Here is a 25,815-nt window from a genome sequence, read left to right as displayed (position 1 = left end):
CCAGACCGGTGTCTGAAAGAACAGCACCAGTTCTAATAGAAACATTCAGCAATTGTTTTCTTTATCAAACTGTTCATCACATTCCAACAATAAAAAAGCTGCATCAATGAACTTTGAATGTAACTTCAATCCAGCTCACCTGATGCATATCAACGAATGTATTAGTAACTGTGTTAGCGTTCCTGACATACTGATGATCAAGTGTTTAATAATCACACAAATTAGAGCTATCACAGTTACTTCATTTTTTTAAGGTTAAGGACGAGGACTTTACGATTCATCCTGCAGTAATTCATGTATTTATTCATCATCATTCATCGCAGCGTTAATACAACCCAGGCTTTGCAGTTTGAGTGCCGGAATGACCGAAAAAAAAAACAATTACAAGTCTCGCAGAAATGCTTTGAACAGTTGCAAAACACAAAGAGCAAAAGTTTTTCTGAGCATTTTTTATTTTCTTAATTTTTTTTATTTTTTTGCTCTCACAGTGATGCACCCTGAGTGAGATCTGTCAAGACAGCAGGTGTAACACGTCTGCCTGTTAGGAGTCAGAACCGACTGTTAACTGTAAACACCACATACACCTTGTGAGTGCCTTTTTTTTAACCACAGACACACACACACACACACACACACACACAGAAATAAATAAATATGCAAATTCGTACACGATTATGATCAGGCTCAACTGGGTCCCTCTCTCTCGTGTGTGGATTTTAAACGATGCAACATTTAACAGAGCTGCAACATTTCAGTGTTAGTCCGAGCCCAGTTATCTGTTCTTCAAAGGCTCCCACTGTCCCCTAGCTCCTCCCTCTCTGTACCGTGTGACAACAACAACTCATCCACAGAGCGGAGCTGCACTTTTCAGCTCATTTTCCTCCTGTCATTCCTCCTCCTATCTTTGATCATTGTCCCGCTGCTCAGCCCCCCCACAAACCCTCACTCAGCACGCCTTTTTTTTTTTTTTTTTTTCCTCTCTCGGCAGCCCTTTTTACTTCCCAACTTATCTGAGGAGCTAAACTCTCGTGGATTCTTTCATTTCGGGGTGTCTCGGCAGGCTGGGTTTTTTTATACTTTGAACTTCGGCTACTCTCTTCCCCTCCTGTAGGTGACCATGGCCGTACCGGCTGCTCTGATCCCCTCAACTCCTCTCGTCCCGCCGCCTCCGATCTCGACTCCCTCCGCGACGACGTCCCCGCCGTCGACAACTTCATCGCCGTCTCCATCCCTGGCCCCCCCGTCCGGACCCGGGCAGAACCTGTTCAGATCAGAGCTCCTCGCCACCGGCAGCCCGGGCATCCCGACCGCGGGTCTCCCTCCCGGCAAACCCGTGTACTCGACCCCGTCGCCTGTTGAAAACATACCGCAAAACAATGAGTGCAAGATGGTCGAGTTGCGCGGCGCCAAAGTGGCGTCTTTCACCGTGGACGGCTGCGAGCTCATCTGCCTTCCGCAGGCTTTCGACCTGTTCCTGAAGCACCTGGTCGGCGGACTGCACACGGTCTACACCAAGCTGAAGCGGCTGGAGATCACGCCGGTGGTGTGCAATGTGGAGCAGGTCCGCATCCTCAGAGGGCTCGGCGCCATCCAACCCGGGGTGAACCGCTGTAAACTCATCTCCAGAAAAGACTTCGAGACTCTGTACAACGACTGCACCAATGCGAGGTTAGTGCAGAAGCTCTGTGCGGCATTTTTTTTTGCTTTTGGTTTAAATGTCTTCACGGACAGGCGTGCGTAAAGGCGCGGGAGCAAGGAAGGGGGAGACATTCTTACCCTTTTCTTATTTTCTTAATTTTAATTAAACGAGCGGTTCAGACGATGTGACGAACTTGGTCAGGCCAGTTGTTTTTGTTTTAATTGTCGCTGGTGAACAGATTGTGTGAGCGTGAGAACACGCGCGAGCGCACATCCAAAAGGCGGTGTGCTCGTAGCCGTGTGAGTTGGACGGGAAGAGGCCAGCGCGCAACATCAGGGGGAGAAAAAAGAAAAAAGAAAAAAAAAAAGTTTAGTGAAAGTTTTTTTAACACGTGCAGGGCAAAAGCTGTGCCATGATGGATAGCCTGTCTGCCTCGGGACAAATGAATCGATAATGTAGGCTACACTTCGGCTGAGTTTCACCACGCTGTTGAATAAAGTTCAGGTGTAGAGGTGCCACTCCAAAAACACACACCAAACAAAAACAAAAAACAAAAAACAATTTCAGAAACAAGAGCCCAGTCATCTATTGCCAGCCTTTTCTTTTTCTGTAATTCCCCTTTAATTTGAGGAAACTTTTAGCTCAACTTTATTGTTAAATCTCTCTGGAATAAAACTAGGTTATGCCTTGGTTTATGCCCTTGCTACAGGGGGAACACGCAACTTCAATTATGACAACTTTGATTTTTCAGAAAGTAAACAAGAGGGGAAAAAAACCCCAGATGATCATAATTAGATGACATGGAATGATTTTTGCGTGAACTGTTTTTCTATTTTTTTTTCTATTTTTTTTTTTCAAACCAGCCAACACATTTCTTAAGGAGGCTTACAGAACACTCACGGCTCCTGTTGTAAAAAGAGTGTGTGGAGCCATTTTTTTCCCACACTGTAAACGCTCTGGATAATTGTCTCTCTCTCTCTCACACACACACACACACACACACACACACACACGAGAGGATGTGCCTTAATCAAACATCCTTGATTTCTGTTAGTCAAGGAAATTAATATAAGCGAGGGAGGCAAACAACCACACGTGCGACAAAACGAATGCATTAAAAACACGTATTGCCAGATCAAATATTTTGAGCTTTATGTGTTTTAATATAGAGTGATTTAAGTGAGGGATCAATATTTGATTAAAAGCCTTTTTTTTTTTTTTTTTTTGCTGTCCTGTTGCTCTTGGCTTATGATGTATCGCTCAGTCTCACAGGATGGTTCAGCCTGGTCAAATTTACCATCTTACCTGTCACTATGATTGATTCCATATTGATCTCCTACCCAGAAATGAGCTGGAAATGCAAATATGATGGAAAGGCTCACATCAATGGGGAATAGCAATAAACACTTTGAGTCACTTTGGTTGTCTCGGTTTAAAAGCAGCGCAGGGAAATTATAGTGCGGGATTAAACTTGATTCTGACTTTTAGGTGCATGCTTGATATCATAAATGACTAAAACACTCAAACCTAAATTCCGTCAACAGACATTTTTATGTACCATCAAGATTGTACATGTATATAGAGAGATATATATATGTGCATAAGTATTGCTTTATCTGCAAAGTGCTCTGTTAGGCCTGGTGAGAAAATGCTAAATCGAACAACTGACACAACATTTTGAGGAAGACTTTGACATGGATGTTATTTCAATGAAACATTTTTTGGAGATTTATTAACATTTTTTGTAGGCTGCAGTTTTTCTCCATCAGCAAACACAGTTCCTCTTCCCTTCATGCTTGCTTTGCAACAGCCAGCCTCGCATGTCCACGTACAATATTTGGAGCTCATAGATATGCTTCAGCTCCATATTTCCATCGCAGTGGCAATCGTCTCAACAACTCACCTGTGCCCTTTGGCGCTTAAGCATCATTTGCATAAAGCATCGAGGGAACGGAACTGGCCCCCCCCGTCTCTCCCTCTCTCTATAGAGAAAGACATACAGTGCGGTGATCCTCCTCTCAAGCCTGGCGTGGGGCTTCAGGTGACAAAGTATGTGGTTGAACTCGCCGGGTTGTCAATGGGGGGATGGCCAGCGATGGGGTTAAAGGATAATGCAGTGCCTCGCGTCGCTTTAATGACGCTAAAGTGCTGGGCTATTACGGGCACATGGACAGGACTGTAATTGTCTCTGAAAGCAGCCAGGTACTCCCGGTGCTGGGCTGAAATCAATCACTCAGACCCGGCCTGCCCGCCTGCCTGCCCCATTTGGAGAATTACATCATGGAACAGTGAGGCATCCGCTGGATAAAAGGCTTCTGTTACTTAGAAAGAGTTGATTTTATTTGCGGGGATGTGTGTGCTTTACACCGTCTGTCATTGAATTGCTGCTGACAAAATGATCAGTCTGAGTAAACAGGACGCAGGTTGCCCTGTAGGTGAAAACGAGTTCCCTCTTCCAAAGTCGATGCTCCGTTTTGCACCGGCTCGCTGTCGGGGGAAAAAAGTGTCCGAGTTCAGCGGTTAACCCGCTCGGGTTACACAACAACAGCCTGCTGCCTGAGATAGTTTAGCTCGTCATCTCGCCCTATTACCACAATGTCACTACTCTTTTTATACAGTGGCGGAGTGGTAACAATGAAGTGAATAATACTGAGTACAATGGGTCTTACTATTTCACATGCTGTTTTTTTCCCCTCCCGCGGCCTATTGTGTTAAAACAACACTACTCTCATTTTGCACACAGTGTGAATGTGAATAGCATCACAGAGCACTGCTGCATCCCGCTGGTTTAGTTTTGATGTGGACACAAACAAAGCTCCAACCAAATTGTTCCCTACCATGCTTACTTTTGCATAACACTATTTGAACCCATTAAAGGTGCACAATTGTAGTCTGGGATGGTTTTCGGTGCTGTGGTGGTGGATTCAAAAAATTTGGAGTTTATAATTAAAATTGTTTCTACGTAGTTTTCTGTGGTTGAACTGCGTGTGCTCGTCTAATAGGCATCACAGTATTTTAGTAATTACAGTTCGTCTTTAAAGATACCAGGAATACGGCCATTCTTGACCCCTTCATTTTCTTAAGGACTCTCGTGCCAGATTAGCAGTGTTCACTCTCGCTCCCGCACTGATCCAGGTTCAGTAATCTCCCCTACATTATAACTCTGGCCCTCCAGGAGCCCTCCAGGAGCCCCCCTGTTCCAGCTACTTGTTTTCCTTTTCATTTTCCCTGCGGTGGGATGGAAAAGGTTCTTATTGCTTTGTGACACTTGAACTCTCTGAAAGGTTATTATAACACAGGGGGCGGTGCAGAGATATCGCATATCTCTCATTGGTCTGCTTTGTGGAGGCAGGCTATCCGATGCTGGGGCGCAGAAACGCAGCAGTTAATTGACAATCATTGTCTACCCTTGAAGGTTAACCACACGCCCCAGACAATGTCCCACCACTGGGAATGGGACGGCTTTTCACTTACATGCCCTTCTTAAATAGATTTTCCCCGGCTCGTTTCAGTCAAACAGATCTGACTCTGAAAAAAAAAAGACGACGCGAGTGACAGGTCACAGCGGAGCGACTTTTTTCTTTAAAAGATATATTTAATTGATAGTGATATGACAGAGAGTGCTACAAGAGCTATCACCTCTTTTGTTCCCGTTTCAAGAGTGTTTATGCCTAAACACACATATTTGCAAATGACGGTAATTGTTTTGTTTAGCGCTCAGTGTGAGCTGCCACTGAGGGTGCCAGCTTGTCTCTCTCCCTCCTCTCCTCTGCTGAGCTCTCTTATAATATATTTGTTTTCTACAAGGCACGGATGTGTTTACAGGTACTCAGGGGAGATTTCTGGATTCCATTCAAATCATTCCCAGTCAGAGTGGGTGCTAAGATACCCGTCACCCAGCAACCACATCCAAGAGGGAGCTTGGGCGATAATAACTTCAAAAACAGAGTGACAGATGCCTGATTAGAGAGAGAGAGAGAGAGAGAGAGAGAGAGAGAGAGAGAGAGAGTGAGAGAGAGAGAGAGAGAGAGAGAGAGAATGGTATACAAAGCTGTTTAAAATCCAAATCTATTCAAGCACTTTCTTGAAAGTCAAATTGGCCCCCATATTGTGTGTTGTTTCTTTACTGAAGGGAGAAGAAAAGCATTTTAAGTTCTTTTTTTAATTTTTTTTTTTACATTTTTAATCCTTCAGTGAGGCTCTGCTAAATTTGATTAGGTACAGTACATGTGCTCAAGTCAACTGTGCAGTTGGCAGATGGCGGCAAGGTGTTTTTTTGTTTTGCTTTGTTTTTTTTAGTAAACAAATAGTCTCCTTGAAAATCAGAATTGCTTTATTGACTTGACACTCATTCAGCTGGAACAAGTGCAAATTAAAACATTTTTGAGGAAAAAAACCACACCCCAGCTCAATGGACTAAAGTAACATTAATTTTCTCCTCATTTCTTTTAAGAGGAGTTATTTTGCAGCTTACAATGAGGCTGAGCCAAGACGGTGGAAATCGCAGATTTCACTTGTTAAAGAGGCTTTGTTTGACACTGTCTAATGTCATTTGTGGATTTAGAGGCTATTTGCATGGCAAAGAGGCCTGTATTGTTAATTTGCCTGGTGGAAGCATTAGTTGTCCAAGCTCCCATCTTATTTGCATGCCTTTACTGGATCCGCAACAGCAATTGAATTACCAATTAATTCTCTGACCGAATGAAATGGTTCGGAATCGCACATCGACATCAGGTCCCTCCACGTTGATCAGTGTATTAAAATGACCTAATTTTACTGTGTTCAGCAACCATAAAGGGGTATTAGCTTTGATTTTTTATAGACAACAGATGTAAGCTGTTTAAAATCTATCTGTCAATATGACTTATCTGGCATATTAAACTAGATTTGTTAGCAGTGATTTTACCTGATGATTTTGCACTTGAGACTGATTGCCTGACAGGCCAGCAATAGATTTTGGGTCACTCCGATTTCCGCTCTCCCCTCTGCCCAGTCAGAGCTCCCTTGCTTGTCTTTACTCACGGGCTCCTTCACATTAAAGCACATTTAGGGAGCATGGCGGAAGTCACTGACGCTCGTACCAGGATGTTAAATGCTACTGACAGAAGTTAGAGGGAGCAGATGAGATTTCCTGATTGGAGAAGGAATGCAGGCCCTCGCCTGGCTCTGTCTAATATGGTCACATAGAGAAATTGATTTTCCTCAGAAATTAATTAATTTTTCATATAGCCCAAAGCTGGAGTTTAAAAAAGAGTGCACACTTGCTGGTTTCCTATTTTCCCCCTTTTTTAAAGAATTATTGCCTAATCATATTAATACTTTTGCCCCAAGGATGAAAAGATAATTGTACAAATGCATTTGGAAATATGTATCACTGAGTATTTATGATTAAATTATGCAAATAACTCCGCTCCCATCCTTCGTGGGCCCAGATTGTCTAATTAGGATTGATATGGCGAATAGATGTTGGGGAATCTGAATACAAGCATGTCCAAAGAGCAGAAAATTGAAAATGACAAGGCTGGAATCCTTAAAAAGTGTGTAGGTTTTTTTTCTCCCCTCTCTGTCTAATTCAGCGTAACTGTATCAGGAGTTAATTTTCCCCGGCTTCATTTCTCGTCTGAGCTGACAGGAAAAGGAATCCATCAGGGAAGCAATCTCAGATGGGATTCCACAAATTTCCTCCACTTGTTTTTTCTCCCCCTCTTCATTTTCGTGGAGGCTATCAGGGATGAATCTTCTCCTGAGTAAACATGCAGATGTTATTCCTCCAGTGTCGATGTTTTTGGAGCTCTCTACTCAATACAAATGACTCCCCCTAATAATTGAAGTATATTAAGAAAGGAATGTGCTTTCTTAATAGCTCTTTGTACTTTTGGAATTTCAGTGAAGCAATGCACATCATATTACGATAGCATGACTTTCTTAATTCACTGAAAGTGAAAAAACACTGTATGCAGATGCATCTTCACTTATAGGAAGTAAATATTTGTCCCCATCATCATGCAAATGATATAACATCTCTTGTCATGTTTAATATGACAGTGTTAAGAGTAGAGACTCATTATAGGTGTGACCAGTTATCAGATCTGATGTTAAGCATTTTTCCAGTAATCAGAATCAGTGTTCTTTTTTCGTCTGGTTGCAGATCAAATAAATTAATAACATTAATCTTCCAAAAAACCTAGAAACTAAAGTTGGTGGACTACAAACGTTCAATACTTGCCACCAAAATTTAGCAGAGACACAAGTATCTCAAAATTGTAGTTGAGCACAGTACTTGAGGTAATTGTGTTTAGTTACATTCCATCAATGGTTATTCAACATTTGACACGATTTTCATTTTCGCAGCTAATGTATATTGGTTCCGAGCAGAGCTGCATCTTATTATTCCTATTATTGATAAGACTGACGATTACTCTCAGGGTTACTACGATTCATCGTTTAGTCGGAAAAAAAAAAAGTATCTAAAATGCTCCACCATGCATCACCATTTCCTAGAAATGTCCAACCAATATTTCCGAACCCAGAGATTCTTCATTTACTCTTACAAATGACAAAAAATAAGCAAGTCCTCACAATTAAGATGCTGGAACCAGCAAACATTTGACATTTTTGCTTAAAAAATGACTTTTGACAGTTGATCAGTTATCTAATTAGTTGATAACTGATTGTCATTCAGTCGACTAAACAATCAGCTAATTTTTGCAATTCGAAATGCAAATATTGGTTATTGGTCTCTGTGATTACTGATAACCAGTATTGGGATCGGCCCTGATAAAAGACATCAGTGGGTTCCTCGTTAGTGGTTAGTGTTTGCGGCAGGCGATTGCAGAGTTGATGTGCGCAAAGACTCCGTTTCCTCAAGACCAAAGAAATCGAATACATCAAATACATGTTCAAAATGTCTTCAGTATGTTGCAGTGCATTCCCATTTGATAAACCCCACACTAGATTGTGCCATTTTGAAATGCTTGTGTGACCTGCCCACACATGGACAGACTCACTGTACAGTGACACTAGTTTGAGCCAACAGTTACATGTAATTTAACAACAGCCGTGTTCCTTGCTGGGCTCAGCGGTACATCACAGAAAAGAAATCAGGGAGGAAATGACATCGGTTTCCACTCTCTCTTCTTCTGTTGTTAGCTTCAGATGAACGGCGCAGCACAGGAAAGGCTCCGGTGCCTCCAACAGTATCTATTAAAGGGCTGATTGTTATCTAATCTTTACCTGGCGCTAGCTGGAAAAGCCCCGAAGCTAATGACACTTGAGACTAGCAGCACATTCTATGGTGGTTCAAAGCATCTGCTCAGTCAATACCTTCTGATGAAAAACTAAGAAAAATGGCCCCACAGCTATTTATGTGAAGTCTGAATTCACTTAAAACACCAGAAACACTTTATGCAGTCAATTTGTTGCATTGAATTATAACTAACAACGTGCATAAAATGAGTTCCTGTTGAGCCAGCAGGCTAGACACTGAGCTGCTCTCCTGTGCCTGGTTCTGGAGCTTATGAGCCTCTGCTGCTCAATCAAGGTTTTCGATTATCTGCGACAAAAGAATTTTAAAAGTAAATAAATGAAGTTAAAGTGTATCAGCGTAAGTAAATGATTATGTGACCAACGCTGATGTCAAAAGTAAGTGTTTCATATTTAATTCACTCCGAGCAGCGTGCTTGTTTTCATTTTTTTTTTTTTTTTTTTTACAATTTCTTGTATGATCGTGTACTATAATGTCTGTCACAAATGCTCAAGTACCAATTTAGGTGAGACTGTTCTCGTAATACATTTATGGGTCATGTAGACGATCGGTTGGAGCTGCAGCATTTGGACACTGATCAGCAGATTGTTCCAGATCTGTCTTTCAAATGACAAAAAAGAAAAAAAAAAAAGTCAGACATCAGTATAACCTTGCTGAAATCCACTCAATCAAAAACTCAGTCATTAATCTTAAGGTCACTGTCAGCTGAATATTTCTTAAATTAGAAAAATCAAGAAAAAAGTAACAAGTTCTAATCCCCCTCTTAATTTCTTTTTTATTAGCGAACACATTAGCTTTCTTTAAACTACCTCGTGGTTTGAAATAACAGAAGGAACGCGCTTGTTTAAGACGGTGTCAGAGCAGCGGTGCTATTTTCAATACGGAATCATCTCAGTTGTCAGCAGTTCAAAGTGAACGAAGCAGCTCATTCGGTGCACTGTAAAATGATAAGGTCTGCAATTTTGGCCGTTATCCACAGAGATAGCCACACCCAGAGCTGCTTCCTGACGGCATTGCACACCTGTAGAGGTTATGAGCGGGGTATCAATATCACCAGGTCAACACATTTTCATCTAACACTGACATCTCTCTTTGCCTTTCACCCTCTCTGTCTCTCTCCCTCTAAGCCTAGTGAGAATATTGGTGGGAGTCTTTATTGGTTGCAGCGCTTGGGTTTCTCCCCTCGTAGACTCAAATGTCACCGTCTCCCTGATGTTTCTTTAAAATCGCCTGTGCCACCACTTGCTGTGGCGCCCGGCTATTATTACCCTCCTCTTAAAGAGTGACAGTCGGGTCCTCGGAGACGTGACACAAACCTGTGTGGATGGAGCTGTAGTGCTGTGTCAAGCCAACGCTCCCAGCCAATCAGATAGCACCAGACAGAGCACTGTACACCTGGTATGCGAAGGGGGGGTTAGCAGACGAGCAGTTTTACACATTGAAACATGGCTTTCGCTCGTCTTTAAGAGGCAAATTGGAATCACAGACCTGTAAATATGAACGGAATCACTCTCACTGTGATGTTACGTCGTCAGACGTAGTTGGTGCCATTGCCTTAAAAGCGGCGTGTTGTAGTATATGTTCCGAGTAATTCCACAGTAGTGCAGTAAATACAGCGAGACACGTTCTCTATGGAAATAAACATGGTTATGATAATAAAGCAGCCCCTGGCTGAAATGTCCACATACATTAACCCTCTGTAACTTTCACATGAGGAGTGTGCGAGTGTGTTTTCTTGTGTGCGTGTGTGTGTGTGAGATGCTCAGTGAGGGGGAGAGCATGCGAGTGAGTTGGAGGGGGGGGGGGAGAGAGAGAGAGAGAGAGAGAGAGAGAGAGAGAGAGGGAGAGACACCCTCACACTACTTCACATATGAATGGTCTTGTGTGAAAAGGAGGATGAATTGAGTCAAGCTGACATAGCATGCCAATAAGCTTTGTCTCATTTCCAATGCCGTATTCATTTGTGCCACAGAGAGATTTATTGCATGATTGACAATTATGAGAGGGTGACCTAGTTCTTTGTGATGGAACAAAAATGGTTTTCATCAGTTGCCTTTGCTGTCTTTTGCATTGTGTGTGCGTATGTGACGCTCCCTGGTAAAGAATAGGGATAGCCCTCCGTGCAATGAAATTCTTTTCCCCCCTCTAACTATTGAAACTCGTGCATTTTTCTCATAATGGCTTCATATATTTTGCATAGAATCACATCATCCACTGTGTCTGTTCCACAGCAGAAAAAATGAATTTCCTACCCCATTAAGCAATGTGAGCTGTCCAAATGGATCACGTTAAAGTGACGTTTTTACGAATGCTCTTCAATCTCCAACTTTGGTGTGGAAATAAAAAAGAAAAGGGAAGTAATTTCGCTGTCTGTGGGTATCGTCAGCACACGCTGGGCCATTTTCTATCACTACTTACTGCACTGTATCACTGGCTGTATTATTATTATTGTTACCTGATCACCCAAATCACAAATACATTCATCGTTTTACTGTTGTGACTGTCAGTAAAAGGCTTCATTTGTGCCTTACATTTTCTGATTCCTTTATTCCTTTATGGTTCATTCTACCTGTCTATTAGCTGTGTGTTTTCTCTGTGTGTGTGTGTGTGTGTGTGTGTGTGCGTGCGCCCAGTCAAGCTTAGATTACTACGACTGTGAGGAGGAAGTCTCTGCACCTCCTGGGACTCCTGCTTGACTGGCCCCACAAATGATACAAGCCAGGGTTTAGTTGGGAGTTAATATCCTGCAAAATTGTCCTGCACGGCCTCGGCAGAATGTGGATGATTAAATGACACAAGCATATCAAAAACATTTTTCTCAGACTAGTGGCTGTTAAGTGTTGCGCCGGTGCAGCCCGTCTCCCAAGGTTACCATTAAAAAGAAAGGAATATTCAGTGGGAAGTGGGTGTCATTGAGCTGTGATTGTGCGCGTCTGCATGTGTGCACCTGTACGAGCGTGTGCGTGGATGCTTTAGATGTTTTGTGTAATGCCCTGTTCGAGTGGTAATAATATCTCAATAGGATTTCAGGGTCTCATTGAGAGGTTCGGCAGAAGGTTGAGAGGACATATGCTAATTGTGCCTGAGAAGACTCGCCTCTCTCAGAAAACACATCCCACCAGAGTTTTTTTTTTTTCCTTGTACACTGGATGCCAGACTTCCCCCGGTGACAAAAAAATAAAGGCTTGAGGCTCCAAAGCGATCCATTTTATCCTTTCTTTTTCAAAGGATGCAATGCTTTGTTTTAACCTCTGCAGGAAAGGAGATGAAAGGCAGTGTAATAAAGCCAAAAGGTCTTTCTGTAGTTATCAAATGGCCTTTCACTCCTGACCTTTAAGATGCCACAGTAGGAACTGGAGACAATGCTAGAAATACAGATCGGATTTCGGAGATCAAACACCTCTTTGTATGGTTTACTTGCACAGGGAAGAAAGAACAACCTTTCACAGCCACATCATTTGAACGCCAGGAAAAAAAATAAAACCAAGAAACATTTGGGAGAGAATGAACTGCCGTGTCAGCGCCTGCACTCGTCACACACTTGGAAAAAGTTAAAGCAATGCTGCAGCGACATACATTCAGGTTCTGAGGCATTTCTTTGCTTACTTCTTTTATCTGATGTCTTCTTTGCCACAGGAATGGGCTCTGTGTGAGTCACCAGGGACAGTACAGTGTTGTTCTTTATATTACATGTCATTGACATATTACAGGAACCATTTCACACAGCTGTGCTGTTTGCTTTTCATGTCGATGCATGTTATGTTAATGTTGTTCCAGATGACACACCAGCAAGCCTTTCACAAGGCAAAGGATTGTAAATCTTTAGATGAATTCTGAGCTGTACTTACTTCGCTCAATACTCAAATTACACTCATAATCACTTTTGCTTTAATATGGCTACATGTCACAATTTATAACTGATGGCTGTAGGTTTGACGTGGGAGGTTCAGGTCGGGGTTTTTTGAAAGTGGGCTCCATTGTACTGTCATGCCAACGATACCCATTTTTTTCCAATCACGTCCATAGACGGGTTGACTTCAGAGAGTGGTAATCATGCTCTTAGACGTAGAACGTTATCAGAATCCATGATGGCACCCTGCATTCCTGTCATTCTCCACATTCTACCGTGCGACATTCGCACTTAGAGCGTGGAGTGTCGGTGCCTGTAGACCCTGAAGGGCTCTGTGTAAGAGGCCCGGTCGGGGCCCTGCTGGGCCCGGCCTGTTGACAGTTCCTTGGCACTGTTGTCTCAGCAGGAAGACATCAGTTGGAGCAACAGAGGCCGTGGACGAAGGCCGTCTGGTCAGCATGGAGAATGGAGTTGGAGAAGATTAGGCTTCACCCGCGGGTCATTGTGTTCCCAGAGCAGGCCCGAGCCCGTCGGCCTCAGTATTGTTAAAGGGAAAGGTCAGGTCCTACGACCAGGCTAAGCCTATTAAACAACCCGCACCGCTTCTTCCTGGAAACCTGACTGTGCTTTCTCTTAACTACCGAGCAGGGGGAAAAATCAGCTTTGAACAGCTGAGGTCGGCCATATCCTGATGCAAACTGGAGACCACAGCTAATTGAAAAGAATATAACTGTACACTCATATGAAAGCATTGCAATCATGCTTCCTTATAACGCCAGGCAGCAATTTCATGTTGCGTGTTTTATATTTTAAAGCAGCTCTAATTGTTTCTCCCGAGCCCTCCAGTTGGTATGCTGTGCAGTATGTGCGCTAGGCTGCCAGAGGTTTGCTCTGACAGATCCTACCAGTGTCGAACAAATCCTCACATTTATATCCTCTCAGTACTAAATGCTTATGTACCGCATTCATAAGGTCGTCTGAGCCCCAACACACTCCCATAAGTCTCCTTTAGCTGTAGTGATGGCTGATGTCAGGGATGTCTGCTGAATGAAAGGAAACACAGGCAGATAGCGTTTGATCCGTGATGGAGATGAGTCCACATAGGAGTAGAGCGAGTGATTAATAATGGTGCATCTGGGTAAAAAGGATGTCATCCCCTGGACGTCTAATGAAAGCTCTTGAACATATCTGGGAGAGGCGATATGTTGACAGTGGATGATGCAAATGAGGCTAAATGTGAGAGGAAACCTGAAATGAATCACCCCGCTGTCTCCGTGGCGTTTGTGTGTGCGTGCGTGCGTTGGCGCGCGCCCGTGCGCTTATGTGCCCCGACTAGCAGCCAGCCGTTTACACCGTACAAAGCTCGGTGTGACACTCTCCCTCCTTTGTCTCAAACTGCTAACTGTATTTAATTTCACATCTTATCGGGCCGGGCTTTGTCTGTCTGTGAGTCTCTGCACAGTGGAGGCGACCCCCGGAGATAAACTCTGTCAGGCTCTGGGGTGATTTATTAAATTCTGATTTCTGTGAAGGACTTTAATGTCGAGGGGGTGGGAAGAGCGGGGAGGGTGGACGGGGGTGTGCAGGAGCGGGGGGGGTTGGTGTGGGGGAGAAAATATGTCGCAGGTGTCTCTGCCAGCCCCGGGCACTGTTCTCTCTCCATTACCAGCATTGTTAGGTATAGAGAGGCAGGAGAAAAGAGAGAAGTAGGAATCTATGCTGAATTTCCTGTCTTTGTTGTGGCAGTGGGCTTGTTTTTTCCCTCTGTTCCAGGCCTGAACAGCGGTATCAAATCTCACTTGTTTGGACTGGAGATAGCGACTTGACTGTGGAACGTGGGCTAGTTTCATCGAGGGGCTCGACCCAGCCCGCTTTGACGCTTATATTTTTCCCCGCGACACCTGAATGGGGCTCCAAATCTATTAGGTAAATCCTTTGACCTTATCGGGTTCTTATCCCCCGTCCCCTGATATTTGAATAAAGCAGCATGTCAAGACATGTGTGACACCTCCTGACGAGTTCAGCAGATTTTATGGGCAGCTATCACAGCCCATGCGGACCCAGCGCTTCAATTTAAAACATCTTCTTGTTAAGCACACTTCATAGGTCAATTGTGACCGCGCCGCAGCTCAACATGTTAATTTTAATATCATTTTATTCATCTCAAATGCATCAGCTCCTCCCCCTTGAAACCTGTTTTACATTTCTCTTTCATATCACCTTAATCTAAATTGATGTGTTATCATACATGGATCTCAGAGGAGGGGATCAAATAATGGCTGTCAGCCGTGCACAGTGAACTGTGTTTTTGAACATAATTTGGTCCTCTACATTATAAAATGTGCTTTAAAGCCAAATCACAAGGTGATTTTCATGCGACCCTTCCCTTTGTGAGAATTGTTTTTTAAACAGAGAACAGAGCTGTAAAAGTGATATGTTGCCTCCTCTGATTTCTGTGAAGCAGTTTGATCAAAAGGTAATGTTGGTGCGGGGCGCTGCTGGTTCGTGTCTCCTGCACGACACTTCCCAAAGGGCTCTTTTCTCTGTGACACCTCGATTCTCTAAAGCGATGAGTGGATGATAAAGAGTTGTGGATTCCATATATTTATTTATTGCTCGTATTGAAGAAGTTAATAGAAGACTGTGGGGCTGCGATGCGTGAAGGGCTGCATGGGACAGGACTTCTTGTCTTAGATGCAGAACTATAGAAGAGCCAGGCTGAACGCATACATCAAACCGCACGGATGTGCGTGTGCACAACTACGCAGACACACACACGCACCGATGCTCTATATCAAATAGTTTACCCCCTTCTCTTTCTTCCCTTCCCATTTTTCTTCTCAAACCAGGGCATATCCCATTCGGAGGGTAGCTTTTAAATCAAACCTAGATGATGAGTTTGCAAAGCCGGAATCTCAGTCCGACTTCTACAAAACTAAAAAAAACATTGAGAGCTCAGGAGCCCCGCCCCCCCTCCACCAAAAAAAAAAAAAAATCCTCAACAAGATCAGTTTAAATACACTTTCTCTCATGCTGAAGCAGAGTTTGTTTGACCTAGTATGCAAACCCTGGTTAGCAGGTTTGATTGAGCGGAGCCGGGGATCTTAGGGCCGGCTCCTCTGATACCTACGTCTCCCTGTCTCCATTGTTCTCTGCAAGTCAGCATCTTTTGTCTTTGCCACTGATTTGTCTTTTGATCTGTGCGAGTGATTTATCTGCATGGAATCGTTTTTCTCTCTGTTCCCCCTCAGGAAATTTGGAATGAGGCTGGCCTAACCTTGCCAGGGCCAAACAAAAGCCCGAGAGCTGATCTCATGTATTTTGATGCTGTTTGTGAAAACGACACACACACACAGGGCTCAGACTTTGAGAGGGATGAAATAAAAAAAAAAAGAGCGAGAGAGAGAGAGAGAATGAGAGAGAAAAAAGCAGCCTGATGGTGTCCGTTGTTTTGTGTTTTGCTCCAACAGATGTAAGTACCTCCAGTGAAAATTTCCATTTGGAAGTGACATGTTTTTCAAACTCGAAATTATTAAATGGTAGTAAGTGGATTTAAGTGGATACTTCTCATGCAGGCTACTAGACCGCTCCACAAAGACACCCTGTGGGAGCGTAAGCTCTGCTCGCTGTGGCTGAGATCACCAGGTAGGGCTAATGGAACGGAGACCCTGATGTCTTCCGACTGCAACAGTTTTCCCTCTGTTTGCCTGGTTAAAAAACGCCAGAGGTTGGGGGGATTGGAGTTGACAACCCTGAGGGGATTGGAGCTGTTTGCCTTGTGCGCTTTTTTTTTTTTTTTTTTTCCACCCGCCCTCATGTGCAGCTGTTATAGCATCCTCCCTCCTCTTACCAGCTGCCAGAGAGAGAGAGAGAGAGACATAGAAAAGACAGAGAGAGAAAGGGAAAGAGAGCCTCAGTGAGAGGGAAGGGTAGGAAAGAGGTGGGGGGGAGTAAACACAACCACTCAACACCTGCTGCCCGGTGAAGAGAAAAGGTGTGTGCAGGAGAGAGGGAGAGAGGAGGGGGGGCAGAGATAGGTGGTTAGGGAGAGGCGACATGAGTACAAAAGCCTGAGAATGTGTTAATGTGGGAGTGAGGATTGTGAAAATACAAAGATTAGAGGAGAGACAGGTGGGAGGATATGCAGGTAGGCTACAGTATCACACTCTAAACCTTCGGTATTCTAAGTGCTCCCTCATGCGCACAGTCTGGTTATCTTTAGTGGTAATCTTGGAAAAAAAATATATATATATAAATAGACATCTTTGTTCCGAAGGCTGTAGTCTCGTCGCTCCAGATGTTTACGTGCTTTGATCAACATTGTTTTGGGGTTGAGGCCCAGCGTGTTTGTCTGAGATCTCGGAGAGAGGAAACTTTTCCTCAGCAACGCTAATTATTTTTCCATCACCACGCCGTCACCAGTGAGAGCTCTTCACGTCCACATCGCCCTCCCGGGCAGCAAATAGAGCACGTTAACACTGGGAAAAGCACAGAGCTGTTGTGAGCGTGTTTGCACAATTAATGATTCGGGAGATAGCTTTCTTTCTGTTACATTTTACTCTCCAATTCAACAAATACTACGGCGCGATAGCATTCAGACATTAGCGATAAGATCGGCAGTGAGACTTTGTGCATGCAAAGGTATTTGATTCCTGTCCAAAATATGCATATGCATTTAAATCAAATGAAGTATGCAATCTCTTTAATCAGCCATTTTCTCTGTATCAGAGAAGTGCAGAGTTCCCCCTCCTGTTCCGTTTGGGACCGAATTGTCAATTGGCTGACATTATCTAAACAAGAAATATTAAAACTAATTAAAGAAATGTCTCTGTAAAATCTTGATAAGGCTGAGGTTATTTTTTTTTTCTCTTTCTCCCTCCGACTGCTGCACTGTGCTCTGTTAGGAGACTTGCCACAGGCTTGTCTGAGCAGAGGAAGTTATGAAACTCCTACTGCCATATCATTTGCACAAGGAAGTTTCAGCCTGTTCCTCTGGCTCTGTTGACTGGAGTCCATAAAACAGCTTTATTAAAAATGACACCATTCCACTCTGTATTTGCTCAGTGGCTGCTCATCTAGATTAGGTCACATGTTGCTGTGTAGTGTGGCCAACAATAGCCGGAGTTTATGACAGATAGCAGCTGTCTGGGCTGACTGTGTTGTGATAACATATTGCATACTGTACATCTCTAAATCTGCTGCCTTCCCATCGAGATAATCTGCTTCTGTTTTCAACAGAAAACTGTCCCGACCGCAATTCAAAAGCAAGTCTGCGCTGTTCCAATTTCCTGTAACCAACTGCACATGATAGTAAATCATGAAGCTGAAGTGACTTGGCAAACGCTGCACCACCAGCTCCGCAGAACGCGAGGCCTGTTCTGCAGAAATTGATGTAACACCGTTACTTTGTATTGCTCAAGTTCAATTCTTCAGTGGCGAAATGCTCCTGTGTTTCTCAACCAAAGCACAGTTTCATCTTGATAAAAGGCCCCGAAATCTGTACAATCAACGCAGCACAAAGCGTATCATGTGTCTGCATTGTGCGCGCTTACAGGAGAGCTTGTGTGTGCATGCCCATGGATGTATAACATAACACCACAGAGGGAACACAGAGCGGGAGGGGCGAGCATTCGGAATTATGTTATGGCTGCCTCCTGTTTAGCTTTTTCCCAGAGCCCCAGGCGACTGGAAGGCATCAAGGACACCTGGGTGCGACTTTATTAAAGTATGAAATGAGAGGTCAGTGACGCGACGGTCCCACACATGACATCCTGCTGCTGGCCCTTTCTTCCCCGCCTCCTCCCCTCCGTCCGGGGCTCTGATGACTCCTCTATGAAAGTCTGTTTCATTAATCCCCCTGAGGGACCCCTCAACTGCTCTTTCTGCCGCTGATACAAATTTAATTCCTGATAGGTCTGTTAGATGGAAGCCGTGTCTATCAAGGCTTTTAATTAATGTGGCACTACTCTCTGTGTATCACAGTGTTTATCTGAAATTCATGACCAGGGCGAGGACGGACGGGATTGTTCAAAGATGGCTTGTTTTCCCTTTTTGGTTGAAATGTGAATTTTAATTAGACACGGTTGTTACTCTGAGGGGCTGTAAAAGGAGGCTCTGCGCTTGTTACAAGGAGGCACGTGTGTGCGTGGTGCGCGCGCCCGTGTGTGTGTAGCTGTGAGCTTCATCTTTTCACCTACTGTCACACCTTTCCAGTGTGTTTATTTTCCCTTTATTAATGCTCCAGTAATTTGAAGCAAAACAATGTCGTTAACAGGTTCAGGAAACTACCTACAAAGGTGCAGTTGACTAAATTCTTTGGGCTTCACTGTAAATCCAGAGGCTGACAATGGGCTGGCCCGACAACTGTTTGTACTGGCAGCCTATTTCCAGCCTAATAGCTGTACAGCATCATTGTCAGCCTCTTATCATGGCAGGCACAGCCCTTTCTGACACACTGACACCTCAATGGTGCGTGCGCGCCCGTGTGTGTCTTTGTGTGTGCGTACTTGTTTGCATGCATAGGTCTGCGTCTACAAATTATTGCAACGTTTGCGTGTACTTTTTCCTTCTTTGTTTATATTTACATCTGCCGCGGAAAAATCTGTTATTCTAAGAAAAAAAAAAAAAAAGATTAAGAGATTTTCTCCCCTCGTTAGCAGGCTTGCCCCTCGGAGAAAGTGTCACAGAAAGGAGAGAGCATGAAAAGCCCGTCTCCAGCTGTATATTCAGTCTCTAATAGCGTGGACGGTGCCTTGAGATGGTTCTGATGGAAGATTATCATTTGCGCAGCACACTTCTTAGCACTCTTATCCTTGTCCCTGAGTCTAATTCGTGTTGAGGCTAATTTGTATGCTGTCCTTAATGGTTGTGTTTGGGTTAGTTCTGAGTAGCACAAAGCCTTTAATTGTGAGGTTTAACATTTTGCAATTAAAATCTCCCCTCATTGCTCTGAGGAATGAATGAGCCGTCTTTGATGTGCTTTAATCAGCCGAGATGTATTGTAGTTTAAGAAGCATAAAGATGCCAGATACATTTCTGATTTTAAATTGACACACTCTTGCACCTTTGAAGATGATATTTTTTTTCCCCCCCTCTCTTCCCCCCGCTGGCTTAAAGCAGTGAAAGCTCGGTCCCTTGAACCCCGCTCTCAGATTCTGGGGCGCAGATCTCTATCTCCCATTCTAAAGTGGCCAAACAGGATTAGGAAGAGGAGCGCTTCTATTTCACCCAAGACCAAGGAAGCGTACACAATGATTCACCAGAGCTTGACTAAAGATCTTAGATGCACGCTGTGACTGTATCAGCTGTTATTTTTCTCACCTGTTACAGGGGCTTTTAGGCATCCTCTGCAAGGTATTTTTTTTTTTTTTTTTAAAGCAAACTCCTATTTAGATGTTTTCTATTTCCTCGCTGTGTTTGTCGTCACTAATTTCTGCCACACCATACTGAAATTGGGGAGAATTTAGATCGTGGCGCCGCTCTCCAGAGGTACCCTTGTTTTGGCGCATTGTTGTCGAACAAAAAAAACCTCATTAGAATCAGAGGGGGGAAAAAAAAAGAAAAACATTCTTATTGGGGGGGGGGGAAGAGGTGGCAGTTTGATGACGGCTGATTGGGAGCATCTGGAGGCTGTTTTCAGAGGACGCAGCCCTGAGTGAGCAACCCTGGCATTTAAGTACGGGCCCGCTCCTAGAAACTAAAAATCTCCCAGCAAGCAAATTAACGGGAGCAGGGATTTGGTAATAATGGAGGTTCTCGGCTTTTGTTTCACCGTGACAGATGGACAGTGTGTGCTCAAATTGAATTTGGCTTTAATTGCATTGTGGCGTTTATAATTTATCTGCTCCACAGATTTTGTTTACAGGTTTATGGGGGTCTTGAATGCGTGCTTCTGCTCTCTTTCCCTCTCTTCTGCCTTTCTTCACTTTTTTTCCTCTGCCCCCCTCGTTCGGCGCGTGTGCGTGCGTGTCTTGTGTGTCTACGTGTCGGGCCAGATCCTTTTTCATCCTCCACTACAGCAGGATAAAGGACACTGTAATTCTCTGAGAGTGTGGTGTTCATTACCGTAGCAGTTTGCCCTCCAGGGTGAATGTGTTCAATAAGCGAGATTGTCTTTTTTCCAATATACACTTAAACGGTATAAGATTGCAAATGTAAGCTCCGTAGTGGCCGTCTGCTCCAATGCTCAATGTTCAAATTATTTGGATCACTTGGATAGGTGAACACAACATAATCAAATATCTCTCCTTTTGAATAACTTCACCACGTGCACACAAGGACATGCATGTTAGCAGACAAGAGGGCATACACTGGCACATGTATATGCACACAAACAGACCCATTCACTTGCACCGAACAAGAGAAAAAAAAGAGCCCTACTTGAGTTATTTTTCTCCTGGGTGCCTGAGTAATTCTACATATGCTGAAGTGCTTCTTCTGGATCCAGGTGTGCAGGGTGGTTGCTTCCATCCCTTTCATGCAAATAGAGAGCTAACACTTGAGAAGTAGAAAAGCCATTTATATTTCTTGAGAGGGACACACACGATAGTTTGATAATGGATTTTCTTTCAGACTATACCAGTAACTGATAATGACCCGTTCCTCATGGTCAATACCGATAGCAAATCATCTTATAAAACCCGACTGATACTTGATTCTCTGGGCCGATGCCAATGGCCACATTAGGGAGTAAGCAACCTCTCAAATGTTGATATCAAATACTTGTGACAAAGATACATAACAGATTTACAGCTTAACATATGATCTTTATTGTCTATAGTGAGATCTGTGCACTGAAACAACAAAGTTCACGAGGAATTTAATGATTATTAATTACCCAAAGCATCTTATTATGCATTATAATTCCTCAAAAGTTTATGTATCATCACATAATGGGCAAAATATTCTGCAATACTGATATATGTGTGACATATCAGCTGCAAATACTTGTGAAGTGACATATTGGTTGGGCTCAAATAATTTCAAATTTCTGTATTTTAGAAAGAAATTCCTAATCTGTAGTAACATTTACCATTCCAGAGACGTCATAGACCTTTCGCTCTTCTTCGAACCAAAAACATCCCCACCAGTAATGACATATTTGGCTCTCTAGTCTACGCTGCGTTAGTTTGATGAAAAAAGGCACAATATCAGACACCGAGCTCTTCCTCTCTTTCTTCTTCTGCCCTGTGTCTGTTGGTGGGTCGCATACCGGCTTTAAAGGTGCTAATTTGTTCAATATTTTTAGCTTTTTCTTTGTCTTTTTTTTTTTTTTCCCCCCGGCCAGACCTCCTGCAGCATCTCACAGTGGTGATAAAGATTATATGCTTGTCTCCTGCTCCATCTAGCTCTTCTCTCCTCTCCTTATCCTAGCCTCTGCCACCCTCTAATTGATGCACCCCTGCCAATTTACACTTCAGCCCTGGCTCTGACCCCTATTAACTACCTGGCCTCACTCTCCCAGGGAAAGCACTGTGTTCAGGGAGAATCCCCCCCCCCCACCACCACCACCACCACCACCAACCCCCACCAATCAACTTCTCTTAAGACTGCTGCTAAACACATTTCCATACTTAGCCAGCAAGAGAACTCCACTTCACGCTCTGGCCAACTTTTATCTGGATGAGTGAAAAGGATAAGCCGAGCTGTGCTGTTTCTTTTTCTCCCTAAACACACAGCGTCCCACAACACTGCAGTTTATCACGGGCAAGCCTCACGGTCATTTGACAAAGGTTATTTATTTTATTTTTTTATGCCCCCCCCCCTCCTGTTCTCAGATTACTGTGTTAGTAACACTGCACCAGCCACTTGTCACTGTCTGTTTCTCACTTGTCCTAGATCGGGAGTATTTTGAGGAATGTCCGCTCTGTTCCCTGTACCTGTCCCAGAAGCCAGCCCATGTGGGTTGTGTGCAGGAGAGAAGAGAAAGTGGTCTGTGTGCTCCTCCAGCAGCATTCAGGCTGTGTGACTCTATCAGCCATGGCTTATTTGTGGTGGGCTTAGCCTGGCATATATACTCCGGGTTTCACTTGACCCGATGTTATGTCATCATGAACATTCTCCGGGGGTCCAGAGACTCTGTGCTGATTAAAGGACAGCAGATAATCACGTGAATGCGCCTGTGTGTGTGTGTGTGTGTGTGTGTGTGTGTGTGTGTGTGTGTGTGTGTGTGTGTGAGAGAGAGCTGCTGATTGTCTGTGTTTATATTTAGAGTGATACGGCCAACTGAAGTGGACATATTTAGGAAAGGATTTGCAGGGACGGGGACACTTCAGAGGGGTTAGTCACGTAGTTAAATTTTTGCCGCAGACATGGTATGTGTACAGGGTAATGAAGTAGGGAATCATTCTGTGTTCTCGATTAACAGTAATCACAAAGCAATTGAGGCGTGAAAAATGAATTTGTTTCTACCAATGCAGAACAGCCTCAGAACACACACACACACACACACACACACACACACACACACACACACACACACAGCAAACTTATTAATTATACAGCGCCGTTGAGCTAGCAGAATAATATTTTCAAATGCTGTCATGTTTTGTCTGCTTAATTGTAAGGTATTGCACATGCCTCTCTTCCTGCTAAAGTTGAAGTGAGAAAGAAAACCTGGCAGTTGGTTTTTACCCCCCCCCCCCCCCCCCCCCCAGCTCCACTGAGTAGCATTGCGGCTGTTTAGCCACTTTTCTGTGGGCAAATTGTTTTTGTGACCCATGGAATGTTAGAGGAAATGCTTCTTTCTCATTGGCGGTCCCCCGGGTGTGGAGGCCATGGCCCCTGTCATCGGCCCCAGTGCACACACACAGGCGCGCGTGCACGCAGGAGCACACACACACACACGCGTGGGATCACTCTTTGCAAGAGGAAAGCAATCCACCACAGGAGAGGGACCTCCAGGCCTTTTTATAGCACCAATTGCCCCCCCCCTCCCAGACTCCCAGACGTGACATCACAACAATCAGAGATCACTTTCAGTGGTATCATCATAATACACACACACACACACTCAAAATAATACCCACATTCTCTCTCATGACTTCTTTCTGTATCTTTATTTACTGTGTTTTTTTTCTTTAGCTCTCAGTGTGTGCACAGAGTTATCATTAATTAACCCTTGCTTTGCACAAATAAACAGACACCAGACAGTGATGAATTTTTTTTTTTCAACCCCCCGTAAAGAGACGTTAAAAAGTAATCATGAACGGTCCCAATTCAAAAAGGATTTCCCTAGAATGTGCAGTGAAATATGCTCCTCAGATCAATTAAGTGTTTACAGCCTGTAAGAATCAGCAGCACAATAGAGAAGCTGTCTCTTCTGGACCCCGGAGGCTACCGTAGCAATGTTTCATTAAGTGCACTCACTCCTGTGGCCCCCCTATAAACACACATTAATTAAGGCACACAGAAACACAGTCTCTGAGCTTGCACTATGGTAATGATGATATGACCCCAAAAGGAGAGGTGCACCAGGGGTCAGGGAATAAAAGCAGGGAGCGTTTAATGCCAGAGCCTGGCTGATCTGCAGAAACACGGTCTTAACTGGTCCAATTCAAATTAGGCCAAGATTTTCTTAACTGGCTAATTTAGATGTGCATGAATGTAGATTCATTTCCAACACTGAGCATGGCATGGGTGTGTTTTCTCCTTCCATAAAAATAATGATAAGGGTCAATGACAATTTTCTCTATGTCAGCAGTCGAGGCCTGATATGATAATTTATAAATTCCGACAAAATGACCTCATGATAATGTGCTAGCCAGTGTTTTATTTTCATATAAAACTGGGAACGTGCGTTACACACTGCTACACTGCCAGATTAATAATCACATAAACACCAAACAGATCTCTCAGATTTTTAATAAACAGAGAGCCTGAACATATGTTCCTTGACATGCTGCTACGTGAGACTGAAGATTTCCAGATCCGAGAGCTGTATTTATACCCCAATACAAAACTTTCCCTGTAGACATGCTGCAGCTGACCTAAGATCAGAGCCTGCTCATCCCTCAAATCATTCTGGTTTCAATAGCAGTCACCTCCCATAGACAATTTAGGTAGATTTGACAGTGGCAAATGGGTGTCATCAATATGATCCCAAACATTGACATTTTCTTTGGTGGGCTAAGTGGAAAGTCCCATCCCATCCTCTCAAGATCTGCAGCTAGAGGCCAGGGGGCTGGTATCCATCTTCGTAACAGTGACTATGTTGGAGGAGGAGGTGAAGGAAGAGGAGGCGAAGAGATGGAGGGGAGGGAGGCAGCATGTCAATGAGCCTGCCCAGTGTCACTGAGCACCACACAGAACAGCCATCTGGAGAATCAAAGACTCCTACCATCTGGCTGCCTCACCCACTCTCTACCCCCACAGAATAAGAATCAACCAGATAGCACTTTGCCATAACACTCCTTGGCCTTTTGGAGGAAAAAAAAAGTCAGGTAAAACTGCATTCAAGTTATGAAAAAAAAAAAAAAAAAGAAAAGAAAAACGATCGCCTGTCATCATTCATGAACCCGGGAAAAGAAAGCTGGCTTTGATTTGCCTGTGTGTACACCTCATTTTTTTTTTCTTCAATGAGATACGAGAACTGACCCTCATTCATCAAGCCATCATATGTTAAAATCAGACTTTAAAATGAACATATGCTCATTCTGCTGCCGAGCCTAATATCGAGTAATTTTGTCTTTGTCTTGCGCTTCAGATCAATCTCACACCTGCTTGGAAAACATATTCAGTTTGAAGATCTGCAGTGTATATTTCAAATTATTTTACCAGTATTTAAAATCTGTCCTCAAGCCTTGTGAGAAGAATAACAGATTTCTTTTTATCATATTCCAATTTTGAAATCTAATATTAAATGCTCATTAAGCTGATGATTAACTTAAATTTCTAACTAGATCAATGCCTGCCAAATGTGCACGATTTAAGGGATTGCTATCTATAGATGACTCCAGACAGTTCTAACATCATAGTCATGTCCATGGATCATTCAACTGTCGATACTTTCCTGTACTCAGGGATGGTTTTGTCATCGATTCTTTGAATATATTAAATTTGAGT

General features: G+C 43.6%; 1 protein-coding gene across 6 annotated transcripts in view; it reads left to right on the top strand.

Moving 5' to 3' along the window:
* The window catches only part of dachd (dachshund d), a 127,436-nt gene that overhangs the window by 26,596 nt on the left and 75,025 nt on the right, over positions 1-25,815 (top strand). For all 6 annotated transcript variants that reach the window (XM_037110195.1, XM_037110194.1, XM_037110193.1 and 3 more), the window contains one exon: positions 1,112-1,668. In XM_037110195.1, coding sequence (XP_036966090.1) covers positions 1,112-1,668 — 557 coding nt within the window. The remainder of the gene's footprint in view (positions 1-1,111; positions 1,669-25,815) is intronic.

The sequence above is a fragment of the Acanthopagrus latus genome, chromosome 9, assembly GCF_904848185.1.
Source record: "Acanthopagrus latus isolate v.2019 chromosome 9, fAcaLat1.1, whole genome shotgun sequence".
Classification (NCBI taxonomy): domain Eukaryota; kingdom Metazoa; phylum Chordata; class Actinopteri; order Spariformes; family Sparidae; genus Acanthopagrus; species Acanthopagrus latus.
Note: the sequence above shows the minus strand (reverse complement) of the source record. Positions and strands in the feature narration are given on the sequence as shown.